Raw genomic sequence first — 22,021 nt, forward strand, 5'->3', positions numbered from 1 at the left:
AAAAATAATTATAAAAATTTTGATTTTAACTGGACGAAATTCACTCGGTGAGTTGAGGATCTCTCAAAATTTGACCTATTGTTTTTGGAACAATATGCCAGCAGTGAAGGTCACATGGCAAACACCACTTCAGCAGTTTTAATCCAGTCTAGATTAAACTTCTTGGAAAGGTTCAGCTTAACACCAGGACAAAAAGACTCAACCTTCAAAACAATCACTCAGAATTCAAGGTCGCAGGGGATTGTTAAAAGTCACAGTCACTGGGCAAAGTCAGTTCATACAATTTTTATCTAATCTGAAGGGTTAGGCAGAATGAAGGGTTAAGGGTTACACCAGAATGAAATAATTCAACTATGATAAAAATCTGTTGAAAGTCAAAGTCACTGTGCAAAGTCAGATAATAGGCTGTTCGATTTGGTGGTGGGGGGCGGGTGTTGCTTTCTAAGTACTCCATCTATTTTAAAAAAAAATGATTTAATTTATATCTCTAGTTATTCCTTCCTGGAACAATTTTATTTTCTATTCTAATTCTGCTATTTGTGGTATTTCTGTTTCCTTCTACTAAGCCTTCCGTGTGAGTATTATTATCTGTTCTTGCATTTTTAAACATCGCCTTCTAAAGTTTGGGTCGGTTCTCCTCTAATTTGTTCTTAATGATGCTGGTGTCATTTAATTTCCATTTACTCATTTTGGCCATTGATATGTAATTGGTTGGTGCCCACAAAACTTACTAGATTAGCAGTCATCTTGGCACTGGAATAATCACGGCCTTTTATCTAAACTATTCATCATGAATATTATGCTGCCATATTCTCTTTTATGTTATTTGCATATATTTTTGTAATGATATACCATGCCTCAGTAAAATATCAGAAGATAATATGCGTAATGTGCAAATATATCTGACATGAAAGCAACATGAAGCCTTATATACTATGGAAGGTATAGTCCCGAGTGGTCCTGCTTTTGATCGCACACAAGGGTCATTTAGTCATAAAGTGCTACACAATTTGAAAAAAAAAAAAAAAAAAAAAAAAAAAACAGAATGATCTACCATCTGTCTGTTGCAGACACCTTAATCCATAAGGGTTGGCCACAAGTAAATCACCTCAGGTCACTTTGTCCTCCACCAACAGAACATCATATCTAAAAAATTTGTCCCTTTATTTAATAAAACGCCTCTGTTTCATCCTCCCAGCTCATCCTTGGTCTCACCCTCTCCCTATCCCTTCCATCTCATTCACATACACTCTCATAGTCAATCTATCATGCTCCATTATCTCTACAAGGCCCCAAACCATCGCATAAAAGTGTTCTAAGTACGGGTAATGTTTTTGCTTGGTTTGTATGTTTGTTTGTTTGTCTGTTAACAGCTTTACACGACAACCACTGGTGTGATTTTGACTGGAATTACAGGGATGACAGGCTGTGACCTGGTGACTTGATTAAATTTTTGGCCAAAATGGACGCAGGCCCAGACTGTGGGCCCCAAAAATGTTAAAAAACGGGAACGGGTAAAAATCGTTTTTTCCCCATAACTCCTTTCAGATCCGTTAGGCTATATGGACATGAAGCCAAAACCTAAAGATGCATCATTCAAAACAGCATCCTATAACACGTCTCATTACATCAAGGGGGTCACCCCCCAGTTAGCAGTAGGGGGTCAATGTCCGGTGAGTCAGGCCTAAAATTTCACATGGGCATAAGATCGTCCATTTTCACTCTAATTACTCCAAATATGATACGTGACATCTTTGACTAGATATCCTGTTGTGTTTATAAGTCAGCACTAAAATGACTGCTGGGGACGGGTTTGGCGTGCCTTGACACCGCTTTTTGTTTATTCTTGTTTCTATAATGTGATATCCTGTGTTAATTTATTCTCTCTTCTTCAGCAGATATGGCCTTCCAGTCCTGCTACTCAGCACTGCTGGTCTCTTATGCTGAGCTATTGCTCGTCCTCACAGCTCCTGCCACAACGATGAATGGTATGTAAATAATGAAGAAATAAATGCATAAGGCAACACAATTGCAAAAACAACCAACAAAAAGTTACCACATCACAGATAGTATGCAAATGAGAAACATCATTATTCAGCCTTTTTCTTTATATGTTCAGTGGGATAAGAGAGGATCAGGAAAGTAAGGGAGGGGAAAGAATATGATAGTAGGAGAACTAATCAAGAGCATATTCTGGGTAATATGTCATCCGCCAATCGCTCATGATTCAGGGGCCCAAAATCCATGGTTCCGCCTCGCAGGCACCCTCTTTGCATGTAGTTTCGCAATTACCCTCAGGACTCAGTCAATCCCACAGCTAAAACTACCCTGTCTATCTCTGACTAGTAGTTCTCATATACTCTTCACCTTCTCTATGATCATTCTTCTGTAAACAGAACTCGGATCAATTCGTATCTTTCATTTCGTTTATAAAGGCTCCAACATTCATCCATGCATCAGTCTTGATCATCTAATAGTGGCTGTCCATGCTGCACGATCTCTGGCAACCTCCCTATTCAGTCCTTTACTCCGAGGTCAAACTCTATGACCTCATCCCAGGTCTTTTTTGATCTGCCTCTTGCAACCCTACTGCTGATGTTCACACTTTTGCTTTCCACTTTCAGTTGTCACCCTCCATTCAGTTCGGTCTTTTCATCAAGGGCCACTGAAAGCACCCTGACCAAAACTAACCTTGCTTTTCAAGTGGCTCACGGTGCGCCACGAAGTGACCCTCAGTGGTTTTGGGGGTCAGTCATTTCACCGAGGGCCACTGAGAACCACCTAACATAATCTTGCTTTTTCCAGTGGCCCTCAGTGAAAAGACTCACTGCTTCAACCTCCCTATATGCCCAGACCATATCAATCTACCCTTCTTCATCCCAACATCAATATATTCGAATCTCATCCTCTTAATTCTTCATTCGTAAATCTAGCCAGCCAGGCCTCACATTCAAGGATGCACCGATGCACCGCACATCCACCTAATCACTGCAATTTATGTACATTTGAGCCTATGGATCTCCGCTTCCTTTTCTGCCCAGGTCTCATTACCATACAGCCTTACGCTGCTAACACATGTCACGTGCAAGGATTCCTTAGCACAGGAGGGAGAGCCCTCTGAATTTCAAGAGAGGCAACAGTTCCCTGAACTTCCTATAACCACTGCTTACCCTAGTCACAGAGCTAGCTCCAGGCCCACCTCCAGCACATAACATGTTCCCTAAATAATAAAACTCTTACACATACTCAAGAGACTCACCAGCACAATCAATCCTTTCATGCCTGGTAATCTCTACATGCTCTCCCCGACACACAAACACACACACACACACACACACACACACACACACACACACACACACACACACGAAATCAACATTATCTCAGTCTACCTCTAATGCTACTCCATCCCTTATTCGCATACTTATCACACATGCTGAGCAAGATGGAGTCATTTCCCACGGCCACACCTTAGTGTTAAATTGCACATGGCCACACTCATTCTACTTTGACAGTACCACCACCACCCTTACATATCATCACTTTCGTTTTATCCGAATTAACCATCAAACCCTTATCCCCCATTCCATCTCTCTACTTCCAAATCTTATCTCCATCTCCCTTTCATTCTTTGCAGTCAAAACCAGTCATCAGTAACTTCCATGAGAGTGAATTTCTGAAGTCACACGAGGGAGCTTCAAGTACCATGACAAACAATAAGGGGTTCAAGACTGATCCCTGATGCACTCCAACATTCACCTGTAGTATTCAACAAAGGCAGAGTCACAGCCATCTTCCACTCTTTTCACACTTTAGCACCAATCGAACAGGGCAATACTCCCGTGAAGGACGGAAAGCTGGTGACAAGGAGATCTGGAGCTCCTGTTTTAAAGCCCTCAAGACTTGCTTCTAGCCTAGCCACTTTACTGAACATTTTCAGTGTCTCTGTAACATGGGAATAAGCCAGCATATCCTTCTATACATTTTCATCTAACTACATTTGCATTATATAACACCTCACTTCCTGTTCCAAAATTTTGCAAAAATGGCATCTCAACACCCACATAGGGAGTCCTTGCAGGGGAGGAGGGAGACCATAAATGCCCCCATCATCAACCCTTCTTCCAGTGATGAGCAAGTGACATCAATGAAACCATTGTGTGGCTCTCGTTTTATTAACCTCTGCACCAGTTATGGTCTTTCCCCCAGTTTCGCTGTATCAGACCACCTCGCTTCCATTAAACCACACCTCTTCCTCGCTTAGGCTCAGCAGTCAGGTGCTACTTTCTGTATACAGTAATCCCTCCAAGATCCGATGTAATAGAGCCAAAGGCATGTCCGGGACTTGGTTTTGTCTGGGACTTTGGAAAAATGCCCCTGGAAAGGAACTTATAGACGCCAATCCAACCTAACTTTGAAAGCCACCTAGATAACTCCCTACTGGACATGCACAACACCTATTTAAGACCCTCTTCACAATATAAGGGACAGAAACCATGAAATAAATGAAAAGGAAGCAGAGAATGAGAAATTAGAAGTGAGTATGGAAAATACTTAGCAGTGTACAGGGTACTTACGACACGTCCGTGGCCATGACGAAGATTAACCTGCCTCCTCTAAGGCTTTGACAATTGTAAAAGTGCACTTGAAGCACGTACAGTAATCCAGTGTTTTGCTGCACTTAATCCTTCGCACTGTGAATTATAATTTTCACTGCACATTCTGTTCTTACTTACGCCACGCCAGTTGCAACATGCCAGTGTTGCACTTTGCACTTAATCCTTTGCACCCTGAATTCCAATTTCTTGGCACTACACAGCAGTGTAAATTCCCATATGGTTTTGCGGTGAGGTATTGCAGTTTATTCACTCTTTATTCACAAAAATGAGCATGTGGCACAGTCATGGCAACGAGCATGCAGTCACGATGATAGGTAGGTGGGAACTGGGGAGGGAAGATGCAAGGGCACTCTACTATGCGCCAAAACACAGCTGTTCGTCACTGCATAGTAGATTTAAAGTAGGGATGAACATATATCGGCTTTTTTTTATTTATTTGCATTTTTAAAATTTTTGGCAATTTTTGGTGTCCAAGGACCCGAGCCCAAAATGTCCGGGACATGGGCGTCTGGGTCTTAAAGGGATTGCCATCACTTTAAGCCACGGACCGTTGTTGTCTGTATGCATGCAGCAATATATCTTACTCTCGTGTCCCTGAACATGAATCCTCTGAGTTTTCTAAATCTGACTTCGGCTATCCTGTCATTCTCTGACTAAATATGTTTGTCCTGTGTACTTGTTCATTAGTTCTACTGACTAAGAAAAATACTTTGACTATCATACTTCTATGATAGAACACACTCAATCAGTTTCTCACTTCTATGAAACTACTTTCTAAGTGATGTCAATGCTGATCACCAGCTTTGGGTTTCCTTTCTATTTACTGATCCAGCTATATCGAAGACTACATCTTTCTGATCCTTAATGACCTTGAGCAGGTTGTACAGCACCCTACACATATCCCTGACTGCCTTGGAGAGAGTGCTAACATGCTTGACCTATTCCTTCTTCTTAGTCAATCTTTTCTCTCTGTTGGGCTTCTTCGATCACAACCTAGTAACCCTAATTTGTCCTATTACTCCAGGAAGGCCTGTGAACCCCCCCAAGAAGTAGTGGCGGCGGCACTTTGGAGTTGCTGATTGGGAGGTCTTTGGGCAGTATTTCTTTGAATTTCCCTTGAATGATTACTGCTTTCATGGCCGAAAGTCATCTGAGTGTGCCCTGCATTTTATGGAGATCATTCTCTTGCATATGGAAGGATGCATTCCTTTCTCTCATCGTTTGACTAATGCAAAGAAACCTTAGTTAAATCATGCTTATTCTAATCCTGTCAGCAACAAGGAGGATGCCCACAATAGGTACCAGTGCCACCATACCAATGAATCTCATCTTTTTTATGTTTCTGCCTGGAATCATGACCAGTATTTTCTTTACACTGATGAGAATAATTTCATTCATTCTATGTGGTCTGCATTGTTTGACCTCTTTTCGCCTCTGATGGCTCTGTCACTGGTACTTCTACTAGAGAGGCAGAACTCTTTGCTCTGGTGCTGTTTCTCCACCTCTTCTTCCCTCTGACTTCCTTATGATTGACGTTAAAATTTCATTGGTTGATGTGCCTTCTATCCTCACAGGCTTCAAAACAAACAAGGCATATCGGCCCAATGGGGTCCCTCCTGTTGTTCTTAACAACTGTGTCTCTGTGCTTACACCTTGCCTAGGTAAAATCTTTAACTTTGTCAGTCGACTTGTACCTCTACTACTTCTTGCTTAAATTTGCTCCAAAGAAGGATGACCGTTCCCAGTCCTTTAACTGTCGTCTAATTACTTTAACTTCATGTATTGCTAAAGACCTTTAAATACATTCTTAACACTAAAAATGAAACACTTTTATCTAAACCTTTTCAATTTCCAGTATGGGTTGTGACAAGGATGTTCTAGGCGATCTTACCTTCCTTTCAGACTTGGTTATCCTCATTTTAGGACTTTGGCGAAAAGTTAAAACTCATATCTGTGCCTTGATCTCCAGCTTCCTTTCTGGTCTTTCTACAGCTGCCGCTGAAGACAGTCACTGATCTTCTCTTAGCGATGTGAATAGTAGTATTCCTCTGGGTTCTGTTCTTTCACTAAGTCCTTTATATTCATTCATCAGTGACTTCTAAACTGTACATCTAACCCTACTCACTCATACATCGAACACTCCACTCTTCACCTTTCTTTTTGCCGCCCACAGCGTTCATCTCAGCAGTTACTTCAACAAACTCAGAATGAGGCTATAAGACACCTAAATGGTGACTTGACTCATGTCTCTGAATGGGGTAAAAGTAACCCTGTGGTTTTAAGACATCAAAAACTCAGTTCCCTCATCTTTCAGCTTGCCAAAATCTTCCATAAGAAAATCTTTTAATATTATACAATACCCAACTCAGTTGTGCAACATTTCTGAGCATACTTGGGATTTCATTCTCTTGGGATTTATCTTGTAAACATCATATGACCTTGCTTGCGAAATCTGCTTCCAAGAGATCAGGTGTGCGAAACTAACTCTGTGTCTTCTTTAACCTTGGACGGATGTTGATTTTCTGCAAAAGTTTTATTTTACCCTGCATATAGTACAACTATATTGTGTGTTGGGGGTGGGTGGGTGCCAACATACAGCTCTTCTGAACATGGTGGAGTCAAAGGCTTTTCTTCTCATTAACATTCCTCCACTTATAGACTCCTTTCAGCCTCTCTTCGCCTAGCTTTGCATCTTTATCTCTTTTTTATCGCTGCTTTACTGATCATTGTTTTTCTGAACTGTCTATGCGCACAACACCCATGTAGCAAACTCTCACCTCTTTTCTGTGTCCATCTCTCGAATGTAGGAGATGTCTGATATTCTTAGTCTTTCATGTATGCAGCAGGTCTTTCTCTGTCCCTATTTCCTTCTGCCTATGGCCTCCAGTCTTTTAAACGCAATGTGTTCAGTCATCTCGAAACGAGTGGATCTTGAATTTAGCTCTGTTATTATTTTTTCTTGGAGGACACAATCTTGTGGGCTTCTGCTATTTAGTTCTGCCCTTTCCTGTTTAAAAAAATCCGTTCGTGTATTTTTTTTTTTTTATGTTTCCAGGAGATACTTCATTTCATTCGCCACTGCATTCAATCATCTCTGTACACACTCATGAATACCAGAAGCCATCCCATTCTTTTTACCGCAACACAGGATCCTTTACTTGTATCAACTTCGAATTATGTGCCAGTAAAAACAATAAAAGGAAAACTTTGAGCAAAACAGAGGCTGTTTCTAACGGTGATGGTGCGTCAACGTTTGGTTTTATGATGGCCTTGGCCACGCATGTGTAAGTGCGGTATAAGGACTCTCTCCTAAACATCCAACACCCACGACAATCATAACAAACAAATCTGCCCTTGATATCTCGTCTTAGTGTTACACTCTTGTCCCTAGATTCTCCACAGATAAAATTACAGAGAAAAGGAACACAATTTGTCTTTCGCCCTTTCTCTGTACTTCCCTCTCCCCTGAGAAAAAAAAAAATCAACTTCTTTCATGTCAGGTTTCTCCCTTTCTTCCAATGCTGCCTCTAACAACACAATATCACACTCCATCTCTAGTCTGTCAGAAAACTCAGTACAGCAGGAAATAGTGATGGAGACAGTGCTATTCAGTACTGCCTGCTTATTCATTAACACCACGAAGAGTATTTTAGGCTAATCCTGCCATTTCTCCTCCCCAAAATTCCTCTCAGCAGCTAACAAACACACTCAACATGGTGGTTCATATAACGCCTCTCTTCCACTCGGCCGGGTGACTTCTTACTTTTATGGTGACGGCTCAGTAAGTGTTATCGACGTCCACCCTCCATGCTTTATTAATTGCTTCCATACACTGTCACACCCAAGTGAAGTTGACTGAGACGTCACCACAACACATAGGATACAGCTGGATGAATTTCTAGTGAAACGGTATTTACGAACTACCTGTAAGTTGTAGCAGTTGTGATCCCAGGCCCATCTGAAGTGTGAACCAAGTGGACTGCCGGTTTTAGCTGTCATCCTTTTGAAGCCCACCATCCTCGTTTCTGGGGATAGGGAGATAAATCACCTCGTATTTCTTACAAACATGAGCTGGGTAAGATTAGCACAAAACAGACATCTGCATCTGAGTTTTCGTGAGAGTAACGTTTTTTTCCCAGCCTTCCCAGAATTTAGGGGAAAAAAAAAAGGTCTTGTACATCGCGTACTAATTTCTCTATTTTCTTTTTCCCCCATTTTCTCCCCCGTCACAGACAGGTCAGTATGGAAGGACATACTGAAGGAAGCCCCACCCATCCAGTACTCCACCCTGAGTGGCCCCTCCTTCACCAACACCACAGAGACCACGGTCACAGTTGTGTCTGGTACCACCGCCATGCTGCCGTGTGGTATTAGGAACCTGCATAACTACACCGTGAGTTGACACACGTTAATGGGCCAATAGTTAAAACTGTTGGGGAATGGATCAGAGTGATTGAAACACAAAGGTTGGCTTTAAGAGACTTGAAAATAGATAGACAGAGGGATAGAGAGACTAGCAAACAGATATCACATAGACAGACAAAGATAGACAGATAGGCATAGAAAGAGTGCCCGCGTGCGTGTGTGTGTGTGTGTGTGTGTGTGTGTGTGTGTGTGTGTGTGTGTGTGTGTATTAGGAACTATGGCTATAAACTCAGAGAAATTTAGAATCTTAATAACTTACACAGTGAATAACATTTTTGGCTTTAAGAGGATCACATGTAAAGTCAAACTACGAAAAATATGCTACATTTATTTGGAAAGCAGTAGGTATTCGTGGAACTAACAGAGAACCTTTGAGTGCGAGAAGGATCTCCCTAAGCTGAATATTATTATCCTGTGCTACTGTTACTGAAGTAGAATGAAGAACTACTAAAGTGTCGTGCTATACATCTACTCATTGAATCGGGTGACATATTGTAGTAACAGCACCGTGTTCATATGAAAAGTGAACCCGGTGGATTGCAGGATGAAGCTGCCCTCCTCCTGCAGTCCATTCGATAGATAGGGAATGAGTTGAGGGACGTTCGTAAAACCAGGCAGTCTAGCCGCCCAGTTATGTCGGTGTTCCAGCGTGAAGGACTCAGAAGGAGTCACTCTCCAACACCGTGACGTCTTATAAAACTTATTTTGATGTCTTAAAACGATTTATTCAAAACAAGAGAGCTGTAAAATGTAAAATAATTAGATAGGAGAAGCACGGGTCTATCCAATGCATCCGCTTTGAAAATTCTTCTGACATATATTACATTGTCAGGACACAGGCAAATCATATTTTGAACAAGTTATACTTTTGAAATGGGTTGTTTCCTGGCTCCGACATGAAACAGTTATTATGTAAGTAGGTATGTAGTAGGCCAGTCCATTATCATAATTCTATCACACTCCCACCACTTCACCTCCACAGGTCCTTTTGTAAACTGAGAAAAACAAAGACAAAAACAATTTGCATGTCTGAGAAGAGTTTGTAGAGTCGTCCTTGCAGTGGATGGATTAATGGTGATTGTTTCTAGGTCTTTCTGCATTAGAGTTCCCTGCCACACTTAAGCCCTTCAGTCCGATATGTATTTATCACAGTATTCCTGAAATTTTAACATGATTTTATGCAACATCTTAGAAAACATGTTTGAGCTGGAAAGGTTACATTTATCATTAATAAATCCTTCGATGTTTAATTCAGTTGCACTAATGAGCGTCATCAAAATAAATACAGATGCTCTTGAAGAAGTTGAGTAGTACAGTTACTTGAGGCAAACACTAAAACTAACGAAAGATCATGTAAACGGGAAGAAAGATGCATTACAACTGAATGGAAAGTTTCTGGTAAACAAAGAGGCATCATGGAAAGTAGATTGCAAGGATATGTGAAACAAAAAGTATATAACGAATATAATCCCAGCTATGACGTACGACTGAGACCTGGAAACTGGCAAAATCGATGGTACACAAACTACTCCGTTTTCAAAGAGCAATGGACATCAGTGTTGGGAATATGTTTTACAGTAGAGATAGGAAGAGATCAACTTGGGTGACACAGCAGACAAAAGACAAAGACGTTATAGAGGCTATAAAAGAAGAGATATGGAGGTGGGCAAGTCATATAGCAAGAATAAGAGATAACCAATGGAGCAAGAGGCTGACTGACTGGACTCCAAGAGACTGCAAGCGTAGCTGAAAAAACCAGACAGGAGTTGGAGAGACGAGATAGAGAAGCGTGCAGGCTAATCCTGGCAGAGACTGACTTAGTCAAGGAATTTGTGCTTCATCTGATCACCATTAACCTTTCCTTCATATAGGTGTCATGGGTACGATAATAATTGACCCCTGGAGGTCGTGCTCCAGTGGTTTAAGAAGTCATCTACTGTCTGCAATGACCCATGTTAAATCCCAATCTGAGACAGGGAGCAATTTAATTAAATGAATTTAAAATAGAATTTACTGATCCATTGATGCCATAAAATTATTTCCGTTAATATCAATATACCAGTCCAGAATGAGACAGCCCAAGCATGTATTCAGTATGGACCGTGGGTATTAACACCTAAATGACATGTGAAAGTGTGTTGTATGTCGAAGACTGCTAGACCAAAATGAACAGGCTAGTATGCATAAAAACATTCACCTTCACCTCAGACACAAGGTTGGAGTCAGCCAGCAACACCAAGCACTTAACCACCATTAACCTTTCATCCATATAAGTGTCATGGGTGCAGGGGCGGGACATTCGCCTCTTGACCACCAAGTCCGTCACCTACACTCCAGACACAAGGTTGGAGCCAGCCAAGAATGCTAAACAACTTACCACAATTTACTTTCTGTCATACAGGTGTTGTGGGTGCAGGGGCAGGACATTTGCATCCAAACCACAAAATCCATCACCAGCACTTCAGACGCCAGGTTACAGTCAGCCAGTAACACTAAGCACTTCACCACCATTAACCTTCCCTTCATACAGGTGTCGTGGGTGCGGGGGCGGGACATTCGCCTCCTGACCACTAAGTCCGTCACGTACACCTCAGACGCCAGGTTCGTGTCGGTCAACCCAGCGGGAGGGCAGCAGTGGATTCTGAAGATACACTACGTGAGGAAGACCGACGCGGGCTCCTATCTGTGTCAGGTCTCCACCACCCCGCCCATCACACACACCGTCAATCTCACTGTGCAAGGTGACTAATTATTCCTATTCACTTTAACTAGGCATTAAATGGCCATCTCTCCACTTCGAATCCTGAGTTGTAGCAATAGATTAACAATACAATATGATGCTAGCCACGAAAAAGTACTATGGAAAGGATGTAAAACCAGAGAATTGTCCTACCCTGCCTCTGAGGTACGGAAAATAAGGTGTAAAATGACAAAAAATCCCCATGTAGTTAATATGAATAAACTATAACATTTTGAACGAATATCGCAACATCACCCGCTGAAAAGAGGTTGCTGAGCTGAGTATAGTCACCCGGAGAGAGTCAGAATATAATAAATTGGTGAGACGGGGTGTCATTGAAGCGACAGAATTAACTCCTCGATCACTGCATTCCAACACAGGTACCTTAGTGGTAATGTGTGTCTGCTGTTAAAGAGAAAAGGGCTACGATTTTTGCTTCTATTTCTCTCACTATCAACGCCTGGTGTAAGCTTACGGGAATCATCTGGTGGTAAAAACGAAGACGTATGAAAAATATTACAGCGAGGAAGTTTGGGTAGTACCATAACACAAGGTAATACCACAATTCGACAACATCAATGACTTAGCCTAAGGAAGCGCTTTTCACTTCCAATTAGTTTACCACCATACCATTGAAGATGACAAGGTTTACAGACATATTAAGCCTCTGATCGGTACATTCACAGAAATATAAATGTGTGTGTCCTCCAGAATCGAGTCTTTAGCTCATCCTTACCAACAATGTAATTAGTTTTACTATTTCTAGCTGCTCTAGGGCACCCTTATCTTTCTTGAGCAATTTAATTTTCCCACCCCTTTTTGTGCGAAATTTTAGAAAAGTTCCACCTCGTGAGCCATGGCCAGAGTATTTCGTTTTGTTGTGTGCCAGCCCATGTTGGACTACAGGGAAATGAATGTGCAAATGAGGCAGCAAGGGCAACAGCTACCCTTGATGCCTCAATCAGACCTCTTCCCTACAGGGATTACTTCCCTGTGATTAAAGCTATTGTTCCGGGCCTCCTGGCAACATGCATGGGATACACTTCCTGTTCCAAGCAAGCGACAGGAGGTCACGGCTTTAGTTAGTCCATAGGTTTATACAGCCATGCCAGGTCACTGGGAAGTTGCCGTGACCCGCCTACGGATTGATCATACACACATTGCCATCTCCTGGAGGGAATATCCCCTCCTTATTGTGAAAACAGTCTTGTCCCACTGACTGTGTGGCATTTATTATTTGAGTAAAACAGTCAAGGCCCTAGGGTATGCCCTTCGTTGACGTCTCAACAGATTTAAAACGGGATATAGGTCTTACCTTTTCTCCTCAGTCCTTGGAGAGGAGGCGTGTACGTATATGACGTGTTTTGGGAATGCTGGTTTCCTTAATCAACTTTAGCCTTTATATATGGTTTTAACTTTTGTTTTTTTATGCGTAGTTCTATGGAATATACCTGATGTATTATTTTAATTCTAATGTATGAAGACTTTATCTGTCATATATATATATATATATATATATATATATATATATATATATATATATATATATATATATATATATATATATATATATAGATTGCTTGACTGACTGATTGATTCATTACACTAAAAAGATAATGGCAGTGTACCAAGAGGTCATTGCCGCCGTACAACAGGAGTAAGAGTTAAACAAAGATAACTAAATTTACACACACACACACACACACACACACATCATATATATAGATATATATATATATATATATATATATATATATATATATATATTATATATATATGGCCACAGACAAATCGCCTCCATGTCGCCCTGACCCCCGCCATTTATACCTCTCCACTTCATCCTTCCATCTCATCCTTGGCCTCCCCCTCCCACACCCCCCCTCCACCTCACTCACATACACTCTTCTCGTCAGTCTCTCACTCTCCATCCTCTCTACATGGCCAAATCACCTAAGTGTGTTTTTCCTAACGCTTCCTATCACATCCACATCCACATCACAATGCTCCCTTTCTTCACTAAGGGCTAAGGCGTTGCCCTTGGGTAGAGGACTTTGGATCTGGAATGTGTAGCACTTTATGACCGGATACCCTTCCTGAAGTCTACCAATGATCCTTGGGTGGACTCGAACTTCCGACTCCTCCGTCAGAGCACTCTAACCTACTGAGTCACGGCTGCTACAACCAGCTAGGTGACAGTAGAGCGCTATCTCTCCCGGCGAGGCAGCCTACCTGGGCGCGGTGCGAACTCATGACTCTTTGGTCTCGAGTCGGACACTTTAACACTGATCTGCCATGCTCTCCTATATATATATATATATATATATATATATATATATATATATATATAGATATATATACATGATGTGTGTATGTATGTGTGTGTGTGTGTGTGTGTGTGTGTGTAAATTTAGTTATCTTTGTTTAACTCTTACTCCTGTTGTACGGCGGCAATGACCTCTTGGTACACTGCCATTATCATTTTAGTGTAATGAATCAATCAGTCAGTTAAGCAATCAATCTAGAATCGAGTATTTTTTTTTTTTTAATAACAACGGAGGAAGGAAAAACAAATGGGGAAAAAAAAAATAATCCATACACCAGATTACTGGTGTCCTCTATTAATAAAATATCTGTAACAGTTAGACTTGAACAGTTGTGGGTTGAAATTTGGAGGAAAACAACTCTGGGGAAGCGAGTTCCAGAGAGATGCAGTTCGGGTAATGAAAGAATTCTGATAGGCAGAAGTTCTACAATATGGTTGAGTGACATTCCAGTCATGAGCGCTACCAGATGCCCGTGTAGCACGAGGGAAGGCATGGAGAGGTGGCACCATGGACGCAACTTCGTCTGAGCATTTGCCAAAAAAATATCTGTAAAATAATGCAAGGGAGGCAACATTCCTTCTTACTTACAGGGGAGGTAGTTTATATGTAATGGCAGGGTTGTTAATGATTCCAACAGCTTTACTCTGAATTTTGTCCAGTTGTCTCAATGCAACCTCTCCACAACCATTCCACAAGGGTGAGCAATATTCAAGCTGAGAGCACACATGACTCTTATAAATTATAGCTAACTGCTCATCGGCGAAGAAGTTACGGACTCTGTACAATAATCCAAGTTTCTTTGAGGCGGTTTTAGCAAGTGATCTGACATGAGAGGTCCAGCTGAGGGCACTGTTAAGTGAGACACCAAGAATTTCAATACTTTTGGAGATGGGAATATTAGTAGCACTGAAGGTAATGTACGAATCTGGCAATATCTGTCTCTTAGTAAACTGTATATATTTAGTTTTACTAGCATTAAAAGAGACAAAGTTGTTTTGTCCCCATTCACTGATTGTAGATAGATCTTGATTAATGGAGATGGCTGTACTGAGTTGAGAGGTAGAGATATTAGACTTTATAAATGGATGTCTGAGTGTGAATGAACTATGTAGTGTTGAGTCATCTGCATATGAGTGAACGGGATTGTGAGTGACAGATAAGAGATCATTAATATGAACCAGAAATAGGGTTGGCGCCAGAACTGATCCCTGCGGCACGCCGGCATTAATTGAGTGGAAATTCGAATATACATCATCTGCTTTTACTCCTATTTTCCTGTCACTAAGATAAGAAGAAATCAAAGGAACAAAAGACGTTAGTCCATAGCAAGGGAGTTTGGACAGCAGGGAACGGTGCCATACTCTGTCGAAAGCTTTAGAGATATCAAGAGCTACTGCATGAGTTTCTCCAAAAAGATCAATTGCTTGATGGATGGTATGAGTTAAGAGATTGAGTATGTCAATGGTGGATCTTTCGTGGCGAAAACCGTATTGTCTATCACTAATTAAGTTGTTGGATTCAAGATATTTAACAATATGCTTATTAATTAAAGTTTCAAATACCTTACCAAGAGAAGATGTGACAGATATTGGTCTGTAATTGGAGGGGTCAGACGAACTTCCTTTCTTCGGAACTGGGTGGATATTGGCTTCTTTCCATGAATTTGGGAATAAAGAAGTACGTATGCATAGTCTGAATAATTTGGCTAGGACAGAGGCAAGTTCAGGGGAACACTTTTTCAAAACAATTGGCGGAATTCCATCCGGGCCTGGAGCTTTGTTGGTAGGTAGATTGTCTAGGATGGATTTTACGAATCTTGTCTGTATTTTAAGTGGGGCAATTTTGGGAGAATCAAGTTCCAGTACTGAGACATTCTGGCTGGTATCAATTATGGTAGAGTTTCTTGCAAAGGTACTAGCAAAGATATCTGCTTTCCCACGTGGGTCATTTGTAATATTGCCATCTGAAGATTTTAGTGGGGGAATGGAAGATGACTTGTTAAAGTTATTATTGAAAGAATTAAGAGTTGACCAGAATATTCTATTGTCATTAGGGTTGTTAAGTAGTTTTAATGCTTGCTTTTGAAGAAAGTTTGATTTAGATAGATTTAATACAGCTTTTGCATGATTTCTAGCAATTTTAAATTGGGAGAGTGATTCAGATGTTTTTGATTTTAAGTAAGAGTTATATGCTAATGACTTTTGGGCCGTTGCTCTGGCACAATTGCCATCAAACCATTTTGGAGAGTTTGATCTTTTAGTGAACTGTTGACTTGGTATGAATAAATCCATACCAGCTAGTACTAAGTCGCAAATGTGGGACTGGGTAGAATTGGGATCACTAAAGACTGCCATGGAACATCAGCAAGATAATTTCTAAATCCAACCCAGTATGGCATCATTACCCACTGAAACATGGCAGCAGACCTGAATAAGAGTGTTTGGAGGCGGCACCGAAATTTAAAAAACAAAACAAAAAGTTCCTAATTACTTCGTTCCACCAAACGGATAAGTAAATGTGCGTCTGCTTCCTAATCAAGTATGACATCATTATCCACAGAAGCATGCCCTATGTACTGTAATCATTATTGCTTTTGCTCTCGGGCACCGTATGCACTCATTAGTATTAATCCAGCTTAATGGTCATAATGCGATCATAACTGGCTGTTTCATCGTTTGTTGATGTTCGAGAGGGACGCCTTCATGTGTTGGAATGGATATAACTATGTGACTTCATTACCTGACTATATAAACGTCCCTTAGCGACTTCCTTATCCCCAAAAGGAGGACGGTGGACTGCAAGAGAAGGCAACTGAAGCCTGCAGTACACCGGTTTACGTTTCAAATGAGCCTGGAACCACACTAATTACATACTATTCTATTATAGTAGATGAGAATTCGGTTTACGAAAATTGAATTATTATTTTAGGACAATATCCACTCTTACAACATTTCTTTCCATTAATAGAAGCTGTAGTAACAGTGCAGCCGAGCAGAGAGGTGTACGTGCAGTCTGGGAGTCGCCTGGAAGTGGTGTGCCAAGTCCAGGGATGTCCACCTCCAGCCTTCCTTGCCTGGAGCAGAGAAGGACAACCCGTTACCAACCCAAAGGCCCACGAGTTCCAGGTCACCGATAACAATGAGACCACGCCTGTGTCTCGTCTGTCCCTGGCTCGATCCCACGCCACACCCACAGACTCTGGCACCTACACGTGCACATCCACCTGTACACAGCCGGTGAATGTTACAGTGCACGTGTTAAAAGGTGAGAGTTTATATGGTAATCCAATATGCTTACTACCAAAAGACCACTTCATTCACCTCAAGAAGGAACTCTAGCAACTAAGGGAAAATGTAGAATGTATCTATTCATGACGACTCTGTAGTGAATTCACTACTCGTGAGACGACCTTTAATACATTCATAATTATTTTTGTCTGTTTTTTCTCTATCACAAGTTGAACTATTACACTTTGGGAAACAGTGTCTCAAGGAAAGGCTTAATAAAGATTTTTTCTGACCACATCACCACCGGAAATTACCATATTTGTTAAAGATAACTGAATAGCAAAAATAATATAGGAAGGCTTCACTGTAATAGAAGGGCTTTGACATAAGGACTTTTACTATATTCAGGATGCCTTTAAAGTGTATTTCTTACCCTGCCCACACTGCATGACGAAATTTTCAGGTGAGGAACTGGCCGCCATGCAGCACCACAACACCTCTTGCCAACTAAGCCTGTCCACCAGCCTGGCCTGTTCTTTAATAGTCTCCGCCACCCTACTGCTGCTCACTAGGTCCTAGACGGAGCCTCCTTCAGTCACGCCAGCGTGGAGTTGCACTCTGCCCTGTCTCTGTCATACCGTGCCTAAGCACTCTCCGCCTTTTAGGCAGGGAGAAGCAGGGGGAGGCATGGCATGGGAAGGTTAAGGTTGTTTAACACAGGTGAGGAATTCTGTACTGCCTGAGACAATAGAGAGATTGACAGGAAAGAGTACTGATAAGAATTAAAGAAAGGGAACACTGACTGCAATACTTTAATACCAAAGAAAATGTGCAGTTTCTTCCTTTGCATTCAGATAAAGCATGGAGACAGCACACCCAATTCTGCGATATTTATGCCGATTTCTTTGAAATCCATGTGCCCTCAATTTCTGAACATTTTGATTTTTGGAAGAGGGGCTTACTTCCCCAAAGATTCATTGGGAGGTTCACGTTCATTAAATACTGCATTACGGATGAGAGTCCATTGGACACCAGTTACTAAGATATGAAAGCCACGTATGCCCTCCTTTCACTGTTTGATATTTTTCTTTCATTTGGTGAGGGAGCTGGCACCATAAAAACCATGGCTGTAATATTGTTTATAATGGAAAACCTTTCCAGTAACCAGACGAACTCACCTTTCAAATCCATCAAATAGTCTAGGAGCAGTTAAAGAATACACACATAGGAGCAGTTAAAGAATACACACACACACACACACACACACACACACACACACACACACACACACACACACACACACACACACACACACACACACACACACACACACACATTGAATCTCGCGCAACAGTAAAGGGTGGGATGCACCAAACTACATGCACAGTACACACCACACTTCCTTTTCCAAAATTAAAAAAAAAAACAAATCATGGCGTCTCATCACCCAGCCTCGGAGTCCCAAGGGGGCGGGGACCATAATTGCCTCCACCTTCTGCCCCTCTCCCGGTGACGACTCGAGGTGCCTGGAACCACTGTTTTACTCTCTTCTTCATTTCTAAAACATTCGCGGCCTTCCCTCTAACTTTCGCTCTGTTGAGCACCACCTCTCCTCCTCTAACCCTCACCTTCTTTTTCTAACAGAGACTCAGCTGTGTGAGGCAACTGACAGCAAACCCTTTTCTGTATCCTCCTACTTTCTCTATACTCATTTCAAAGCCAAAGGTGGCTGTTGTGTATGTATACGCAACGACTTATCTTGCTCTCGTGTTCCTGAACTCGATTCTTCTGAATTCTCTACACTCTGGCTTCGGCTTTCCTGTAATTCTCTGACTAAATATATCTGTGCTGTTTACTTATCCCCTAATTCTACTGACTATCAAAAATTCTTTGACTATCTTACTTCTATGATGGAACACATTCTATCCATTTCTCCTTTTTCTGAAATCTCCATTCTAGGAGATTTCAATGTTCACCACCACCTTTGGCTCTCCTCTCCTTTCACTGATCCACTTAGTGAACAAGCCTACATCTTTTCTATCCTTAATGACCTAGAGCAGCTTGTACAGCACCCTACCCGTATCCCAGACCGCCTTGAAGAGAGCTCCAACATACTTGACCTCTTCCTTACAACTAATCCTTCTGCTTACACTGTTAATCTTTTCTCTCCGTTGGGCTCCTCCGATCACAACGTTATCACCTTAACCTGTCCTATCACTCCGGTACGGCCTGTGGACCCTCCAGGGAAACGTCGTCTGTGGCATTTTGGAGCCGTGGATTGGGAAGCCCTCAGGCAGTACTTCTTTGATTTTCTCTGGAATGATTATTGCTTCCATGGCCGGGAGCCATCTGAGTGTGCCTTACGCATTACAGAGGTTATTCTATCAGGCATGGAAGCATACATTCCTTTCTCATATCCTTTGACTAACACAAGAAAGCCTTGGTTTAATCACGCTTGTTCTAATGCTGTCCGCAACAAGGAGAGGGCCTACAAAAGGTACCGGAGCCAACCCACCCCTGAATCACATCATCTTTACGTTTTTGCCCGGAATCATGCTAAGTCTGTTCTTCGCACTACTAAAAATAATTTCATCCATACTAAATGCTCTCAACTCTCCAACTCGAATTCTTCCCGCTCCTTCTGGCACCTTGCCAAAAACCTTTCTAAGAATACCTCATCATCCATCCCTCCTCTTTTCTACTCTGATGGTTCTGTAGCTATTTCTTGTACTGATAAAGCAGAACTCTTCACACAGACTTTCTCCTCCAATTCCACCTTAGACGATTCCGGTGCTGTTCCTCCATCACTTCCCGCCTCTGACTTCCTCATGGCTGACATTAAAATTTCCCAGCTGATGTATTTTCTGCCATCACTGGCCTCAATAATTACAAGGCATATGGGCCTGATGGAGTCCCTCCTGTTGTTCTCAAGAACTGTGCTTCTGTGCTTACACCCTGCCTAGGCAAACTCTTTTGTCATTGTCTGTCAACTTGTACCTTTCCTTCTTGCTGGAAGTTTGCTCTCATTCAGCCAGTCCCAAAGAAGGGTGACAACTCCCAACCCTCCAACTATCGTCCAATTGCCTTAACGTCCTGTATTTCAAAAGTTTTCTAGTCAATTCTCAATAGAAAAATTTTAAGGCATCTTTCCAATTACAACCTTCTTTCTGATCGTCAGTACAGGTTCCGTCAGGGACGCTCCACTGGCGTTCTTCTCACCTACCTTTCAGACTCCTGGTCATCCTCCTTTCGGGACTTTGGCGAAAGCTTTGCCATTGCACTTGACATCTCAAAGGCTTTCGATCGAGTCTGGCATAAATCTTTAATTTCCACACTGCCCTCTTACGGTTTCTATCATTCTATCTGTGCCTTCATCGCTAGCTTCCTTTCTGGTCGTTCTATAGGCACTATTGTAGACGGCCATCGTTCTTCTCCTAGATCTATCAACAGTGGTGTTCCTCAGGGCTCTGTCCTATCACCAACACTCTTCCTTTTATTTATCAATGACCTTCTAAGCTGTACATCTAACCCTATCCACTCATACACTGATGACTCCACCCTTCACCTTTCCATTCAGTTCCCTCAACTTCCATCTCAGCAGTTACTTCAACAAACAAGGGATGAGGCTATGGAACACGTAATGTCTGACTTGGCTCGTATCTCTGACTGGGGTAAAAATAATCTTGTTGGTTTGAATGCATCTAAGACTCAGTTCTTACACCTATCAACCCATCAAAATCTTCCACAGGTATACCCACTAATGTTTAATAATATTCAGCTTAATCCTGCATCATCCTCGAACATGCTTGGGGTTTCGTTTACTCGGAACTTATCTTGGAAAGATCATATTACATCTCTTGTAAAATCTGCTTCTAAGAGATTGGGTGTGGTAAGCCGACTCCATTCTTTTTTACCCCTGCACAGTTGTTGACTCTATACAGGGGTTTTATCCGCCCCTGTGTGGAGTACAACTCTCATGTGTGGGAGGCTCCCCACATACAGCTCTTCTCAATAGGGTGGAGGCAAAGGCTTTTCGTCTCATTAACTCTCCTATTCTTACTGATTCCCTTCAACTTCTGTCTCTTCACCGCAATGTTGCATCTTTATCTCTTTTCTATCGCTACTTTAATGGTCACTGCTCCTCTGAACTGTCTGCATGCATTCCTCCACCTCTACGACGGGCGCGTAGAACCCGTCTAGCAGCAAACTCTCATCCCTTTTCTGTCCAACTCTCTAATGCAAGAGTTTACCGTTACTCCCAGTCCTTCATTTATGCAACAGGTCAACTCTGGAACTGTCTCCCTCTGTCTGTATTTCTTGCTGCCTATGATCTCCAGTCTTTCAAACGCAGTGTGTCCAGGCATCTCGAAATGAATAGATCTTGAATTTGGCTCTCTCTTGTATTTTGTTTTTCTCTTGGAGGGAACTGTTATTGCGGGCTCATGGTCTTTGGGTCCTTCTTTCTCGCATAAGAAAAAAAAAAAATGTTATCATCATGCTCCGCTAGACTGATAATAATAATAATAATTATTATTTTTATTATTATTATTATCATTATTATTGTAAAAATTTTTATTAAATGGAGCCAGTATGTGAATATACACACTTCTATAATCTTGTATCTATCTACCTATCTATATATATATATCTATATCTATCTATCTATCTATCTATCTATCTATCTAT

At 41.6% G+C, this 22,021-nt stretch overlaps 1 protein-coding gene across 1 annotated transcript; it reads left to right on the forward strand.

Moving 5' to 3' along the window:
- Window positions 1–1,666: 1,666 nt before the first annotated feature.
- Window positions 1,667–17,914, forward strand: LOC145416082 (uncharacterized). Its single transcript, XM_080285175.1, has 8 exons — window positions 1,667–1,673; window positions 1,896–1,988; window positions 6,194–6,280; window positions 7,768–7,903; window positions 8,856–9,012; window positions 11,575–11,785; window positions 17,076–17,372; window positions 17,799–17,914. Exons 1-8 carry the CDS (start codon window positions 1,667–1,669, stop codon window positions 17,912–17,914), a joined length of 1,104 nt encoding a protein of 367 aa, XP_080141301.1.
- The last annotated feature ends 4,107 nt before the right edge of the window (window positions 17,915–22,021 follow it).

This window comes from Coenobita brevimanus, chromosome 104 (genome assembly GCF_032717465.1).
Source record: "Coenobita brevimanus isolate Jiangsu-jjx chromosome 104, ASM3271746v2, whole genome shotgun sequence".
Lineage (NCBI taxonomy): Eukaryota > Metazoa > Arthropoda > Malacostraca > Decapoda > Coenobitidae > Coenobita > Coenobita brevimanus.

What these genes read in the sequence shown, in the direction of transcription:
- LOC145416082 (XM_080285175.1), top strand. An exon ending in ATGGCCTTGGCCACGCATGT is followed by an intron (nt 7,904 to 8,855) that starts GTAAGTGCGGTA and finishes CGTCACAGACAG; the next exon opens with GTCAGTATGGAAGGACATAC. An exon ending in GGAACCTGCATAACTACACC is followed by an intron (nt 9,013 to 11,574) that starts GTGAGTTGACAC and finishes CCCTTCATACAG; the next exon opens with GTGTCGTGGGTGCGGGGGCG.